Source organism: Littorina saxatilis, linkage group LG10 (genome assembly GCF_037325665.1).
Source record: "Littorina saxatilis isolate snail1 linkage group LG10, US_GU_Lsax_2.0, whole genome shotgun sequence".
Taxonomy (NCBI): domain Eukaryota; kingdom Metazoa; phylum Mollusca; class Gastropoda; order Littorinimorpha; family Littorinidae; genus Littorina; species Littorina saxatilis.
In genome coordinates, this window is record NC_090254.1 from 4,245,330 (window position 1) to 4,251,329 (window position 6,000).

General features: G+C 39.8%; 1 protein-coding gene across 1 annotated transcript in view; it reads right to left on the reverse strand.

Annotated features, from left to right (window-relative positions):
• Window positions 1-6,000, reverse strand: part of LOC138977988 (endothelin-converting enzyme homolog) — a 129,222-nt gene that overhangs the window by 37,286 nt on the left and 85,936 nt on the right. Inside the window, exons 8-10 of the mRNA XM_070350596.1 lie at window positions 4,918-5,066; window positions 834-937; window positions 334-452 (exon numbers count right to left, since the gene is read on the reverse strand). Coding sequence (XP_070206697.1) covers window positions 334-452; window positions 834-937; window positions 4,918-5,066 — 372 coding nt within the window. The remainder of the gene's footprint in view (window positions 1-333; window positions 453-833; window positions 938-4,917; window positions 5,067-6,000) is intronic.

Consider the following 6,000-nt stretch of genomic DNA (forward strand, 5'->3'; position numbering starts at 1 on the left):
TATATTTAACTAAAATTACTGGACTCAATTCATTGATTTCGAACAACATAGTGAAGTCAAGACCCTGAACGTCAGAGCACTGGAACAACAACGGATGTCTGACACAACATATCAAAAACTGCTATTTCAGAAAGTAACCAACCTGACAAACAAACAAATAAAACCAAAACAAAACACTGGAGGCCCATTCAGTTGAAAAGCAGCCGTACAGTACAAGTGACAGGAGAAAAAAAAAAAAAATAAATAAAACGCTCGTTTCTGATGACAAGACCAAAAAAATGTAGCTGGTTTGTCAAGGAATGAGAAACATTGATTGTTTTCCCTTGTCCTTACCTTTTCTTTACTTTCCCCATGGAAGGCGTTCTTGACAAAAAGAGCACCAAGGGCGAAGCCGAGAACGCTGTCTGTGTCTGTGATGCAGTAGCGCCAGATTTCGTCTTTCCCACTCACACCTGTATGCACAAAATCAAACGTTAATTCGGAAACTTCTTGCCTGCATGCGTGAGGGTGTGAGTGAGTGTGTGTACGCAGTTCAGTGAGCATTCTGTTTGGTTGTTGTGTTGGAATGTATTATGCATTGAATGTACTCAAGACAAGCAATATTGCTGTGAAATGCACGTAGTGGTAATACAATCTTGTCTTATGTCTTATAAAATGGTGCTTGAACAATTCCAGTATGGAAGACTATTTCATTACTACATGTCTGTCATGGTATGTAGCGCAATATGTCTAATCTTTCCCTTTCACATTTTATGCACACAAATCAAACGTTAATTCAGCCTTTTGAATCACAGTGTCCGGGCATTATCTTTGAGGTGAGTGCATGTACTCACCTGAGAGAACCTCGGAGAACTCATTCTTGGCCTCCCTGAAGGGCTTGGACAGGTAGGAAATAAGAGACTTCACCACGTGCCACTCCAGGTACAAATTCACCGTCCTGCAACAACAGTGCCCTTACAAATCAAACTGCCTTGAATGGACATATTATGTCAACTTTTTCTTCTTCCTCTTCTGCCTTGAATGGACATATTATGTCAACTTTTTCTTCTTCCTCTTCTGCCTTGAATGGACATATTATGTCAACTTTTTCTTCTTCCTCTTCTGCCTTGAATGGACATATTATGTCAACTTTTTCTTCTTCCTCTTCTGCCTTGAATGGACATATTATGTCAACTTTTTCTTCTTCCTCTTCTGCCTTGAATGGACATATTATGTCAACTTTTTCTTCTTCCTCTTCTGCCTTGAATGGACATATTATGTCAACTTTTTCTCCTTCCTCTTCTGCCTTGAATGGACATATTATGTCAACTTTTTCTTCTTCCTCTTCTGCCTTGAATGGACATATTATGTCAACTTTTTCTTCTTCCTCTTCTGCCTTGAATGGACATATTATGTCAACTTTTTCTTCTTCCTCTTCTGCCTTGAATGGACATATTATGTCAACTTTTTCTTCTTCCTCTTCTGCCTTGAATGGACATAATATGTCAACTTTTTCTTCTTTCTCTTCTGCCTTGAATGGACATATTATGTCAACTTTTTCTTCTTCCTCTTCTGCCTTGAATGGACATATTATGTCAACTTTTTCTTCTTCCTCTTCTGCCTTGAATGGACATATTATGTCAACTTTTTCTCCTTCCTCTTCTGCCTTGAATGGACATATTATGTCAACTTTTTCTTCTTCCTCTTCTGCCTTGAATGGACATATTATGTCAACTTTTTCTCCTTCCTCTTCTGCCTTGAATGGACATATTATGTCAACTTTTTCTTCTTCCTCTTCTGCCTTGAATGGACATATTATGTCAACTTTTTCTCCTTCCTCTTCTGCCTTGAATGGACATATTATGTCAACTTTTTCTTCTTCCTCTTCTGCCTTGAATGGACATATTATGTCAACTTTTTCTTCTTCCTCTTCTGCCTTGAATGGACATATTATGTCAACTTTTTCTTCTTCCTCTTCTGCCTTGAATGGACATATTATGTCAACTTTTTCTCCTTCCTCTTCTGCCTTGAATGGACATATTATGTCAACTTTTTCTTCTTCCTCTTCTGCCTTGAATGGACATATTATGTCAACTTTTTCTTCTTCCTCTTCTGCCTTGAATGGACATATTATGTCAACTTTTTCTCCTTCCTCTTCTGCCTTGAATGGACATATTATGTCAACTTTTTCTTCTTCCTCTTCTGCCTTGAATGGACATATTATGTCAACTTTTTCTTCTTCCTCTTCTGCCTTGAATGGACATATTATGTCAACTTTTTCTTCTTCCTCTTCTGCCTTGAATGGACATATTATGTCAACTTTTTCTTCTTCCTCTTCTGCCTTGAATGGACATATTATGTCAACTTTTTCTTCTTCCTCTTCTGCCTTGAATGGACATATTATGTCAACTTTTTCTTCTTCCTCTTCTGCCTTGAATGGACATATTATGTCAACTTTTTCTTCTTCCTCTTCTGCCTTGAATGGACATATTATGTCAACTTTTTCTTCTTCCTCTTCTGCCTTGAATGGACATATTATGTCAACTTTTTCTTCTTCCTCTTCTGCCTTGAATGGACATATTATGTCAACTTTTTCTTCTTCCTCTTCTGCCTTGAATGGACATATTATGTCAACTTTTTCTTCTTCCTCTTCTGCCTTGAATGGACATATTATGTCAACTTTTTCTTCTTCCTCTTCTGCCTTGAATGGACATATTATGTCAACTTTTTCTTCTTCCTCTTCTGCCTTGAATGGACATATTATGTCAACTTTTTCTTCTTCCTCTTCTGCCTTGAATGGACATATTATGTCAACTTTTTCTTCTTCCTCTTCTGCCTTGAATGGACATATTATGTCAACTTTTTCTTCTTCCTCTTCTGCCTTGAATGGACATATTATGTCAACTTTTTCTTCTTCCTCTTCTGCCTTGAATGGACATATTATGTCAACTTTTTCTTCTTCCTCTTCTGCCTTGAATGGACATATTATGTCAACTTTTTCTTCTTCCTCTTCTGCCTTGAATGGACATATTATGTCAACTTTTTCTTCTTCCTCTTCTGCCTTGAATGGACATATTATGTCAACTTTTTCTTCTTCCTCTTCTGCCTTGAATGGACATATTATGTCAACTTTTTCTCCTTCCTCTTCTGCCTTGAATGGACATATTATGTCAACTTTTTCTTCTTCCTCTTCTGCCTTGAATGGACATATTATGTCAACTTTTTCTTCTTCCTCTTCTGCCTTGAATGGACATATTATGTCAACTTTTTCTTCTTCCTCTTCTGCCTTGAATGGACATATTATGTCAACTTTTTCTCCTTCCTCTTCTGCCTTGAATGGACATATTATGTCAACTTTTTCTTCTTCCTCTTCTGCCTTGAATGGACATATTATGTCAACTTTTTCTTCTTCCTCTTCCGCCTTGAATGGACATATTATGTCAACTTTTTCTCCTTCCTCTTCTGCCTTGAATGGACATATTATGTCAACTTTTTCTCCTTCCTCTTCTGCCTTGAATGGACATATTATGTCAACTTTTTCTCCTTCCTCTTCTGCCTTGAATGGACATATTATGTCAACTTTTTCTTCTTCCTCTTCTGCCTTGAATGGACATATTATGTCAACTTTTTCTCCTTCCTCTTCTGCCTTGAATGGACATATTATGTCAACTTTTTCTCCTTCCTCTTCTGCCTTGAATGGACATATTATGTCAACTTTTTCTTCTTCCTCTTCTGCCTTGAATGGACATATTATGTCAACTTTTTCTTCTTCCTCTTCTGCCTTGAATGGACATATTATGTCAACTTTTTCTTCTTCCTCTTCTGCCTTGAATGGACATATTATGTCAACTTTTTCTTCTTCCTCTTCTGCATGCATTGCTTGGAACTCCCACGTACACTGCAGGTGTTTTTGCGTGAGCGGATTTTTACGTGTATGAATGTTTTTCCGCTGCCATTTAGGCAGCCATTCTCCGTGTTCGGTGAATGTGTGCTGGGTTTTTGTGCTTCTATAAGCCCCCAAACTCTGACAGATGACAGGATCTTTACCGTGCGTATTGGTCTTGTGCCTTTGTGCATATATACACATGACGGGGGGATAGGGAGGAGGTCTATACATAAATTGCATGACCTGGGAGATCAGAAAAATCCTTAACCCGGCCACCAGGAGCGGCTGGGATTCGAACCTCAAACCTTCCACACCACCAGGCCATTTCATCCCTAAACTTCAGAATCGTCTTTTGCCATCCTAAGACCAAAAAGACAATGCTTAACTAAGCTTAAACTGTTGATTATTTTATTCTTTTATATTTGTTCCAATGCTTCAAAGACCTCTAGGTCAACATGCTAGTGAATGTTTTGCTTTGTCTATGATTATGTATAAACGCTCCAATAAAACTAACCTTTCTTATTTGTTGATTCTTAGTTTCTTGGAAAGTTTTGCACAACAATTCTTCACACTCACGTAGCACACATACCAGTCTCACCAACTCTTAGAGAAGACTTTGTTTTTGCAAGCAGAGTATTGACACAGCAAGAGAAATTCAAGTTTTACGCCCTCACGGCAATTAAGCCATTAGGGACATGTTCCTAGGTTTTACTCCGACTTTAGATGAGATACACAAGTACATCGGTGTTTAGGTAGTATCGGCCATCTGTATTTATGGCAGAATAACTGAGGTCTTTTACGTGCCACTATGGTGACACAGTCGCTGCCCTACACGCCACCAGGCGTGAAAGGCAGTAAGTAAGTAAGTATGGTGACACAGGGGTACGACATGGCTACCGTTTCTGGGTCTGCACATAAAGTTGACCCGTGTCCATCCCGGTCCGGATTCAAACACGCGACCATAGGATCACAAGTCCAGTGCTCTACCACCTGAGCTACCCGGGCCTCCTATAAACACAAACAACTGGTTTAAAAAAGGGTGTAGAACTCACCTTCTGCCTTCGAACGTGGAGAGTGAGGTGTTGAGGATGTCACAGAGTTTCTCCAGGTATTCAGGTGCGTACACCACAACCTCCTCCGACTGGTTGACTTTGACTGCAGCAACTGACAGCAGCTTGTTGAAAAAATGTAGCCAGTTGATCTAAAAAAAACAAAATGAAAATGTATTTGCTGAATGTGTGTGTGTGTGTGTGTGTGTGTGTGTGTGTGTGTGTGTGTGTGTGTGTGTGTGTGTGTGTATGTGTGTGTGTGTGTGTGTGTGTGTGTGTGTATGTGTGTGTGTGTGTATGTGTGTGTGTGTGTGTGTGTGTGTGTGTGTGTATGTGTGTGTGTGTGTGTGTGTGTATGTGTGTTTACGTGTGTGTGTGTATGTGTGTGTGTGTGTGTGTGTGTGTGTGTGTGTGTGTGTGTGTGTGTGTGTGTGTGTGTGTGTGTGTGTGTGTGTGTGTGCGCGCGCGTGTGTGTGTGTGCGCGTGTGTGTGCGCGCGTGTGTGTGTGTGCGCGTGTGTGCGTGCATGAGTGTGCCTGAGTGAGTGCTTGCATGCGTGTGTAGGTATGTAGGTATGTATGTTTGTATTTATGTATTCTCACTGAAGCAACTGACTTAAGCTGAGATATCAGAAGAGAACTGAAAAGAGAAACGCCCCAAAATAGCCATTTGGTCAAGGCAACATAAACATATTGGGATCAAATAAGATATTTTAAGTCCAATTTATCATGGGAGAAACCGTAAAATGCATTTGCATGAGACAAGCAGCCATTGAAATTATAATAAATAAAATTACCGTATTTTCCGGGTCATAAGGTGCGACCCAGCTATCACAATGGACCTGCCTTTGATCTCGCGGCACACACAGAGCACACATATTTCCACTCTGTATTCTTCCTTTGATGTGCGACTTATTTTCGTCTTATTTTCATTCTTCGACCGTTTGTTACCGTATACTTTTTCAATTTTGGTGCGCCCTATCGGCTCCCTGCGCCCAATGGGTGACTGGATTACAATTTTTTTTAAAAGAAGGGGGTGCGCCTTATGCGCTGTAGCGCCTTGTCACCCGGAAAATACGGTAATCAAA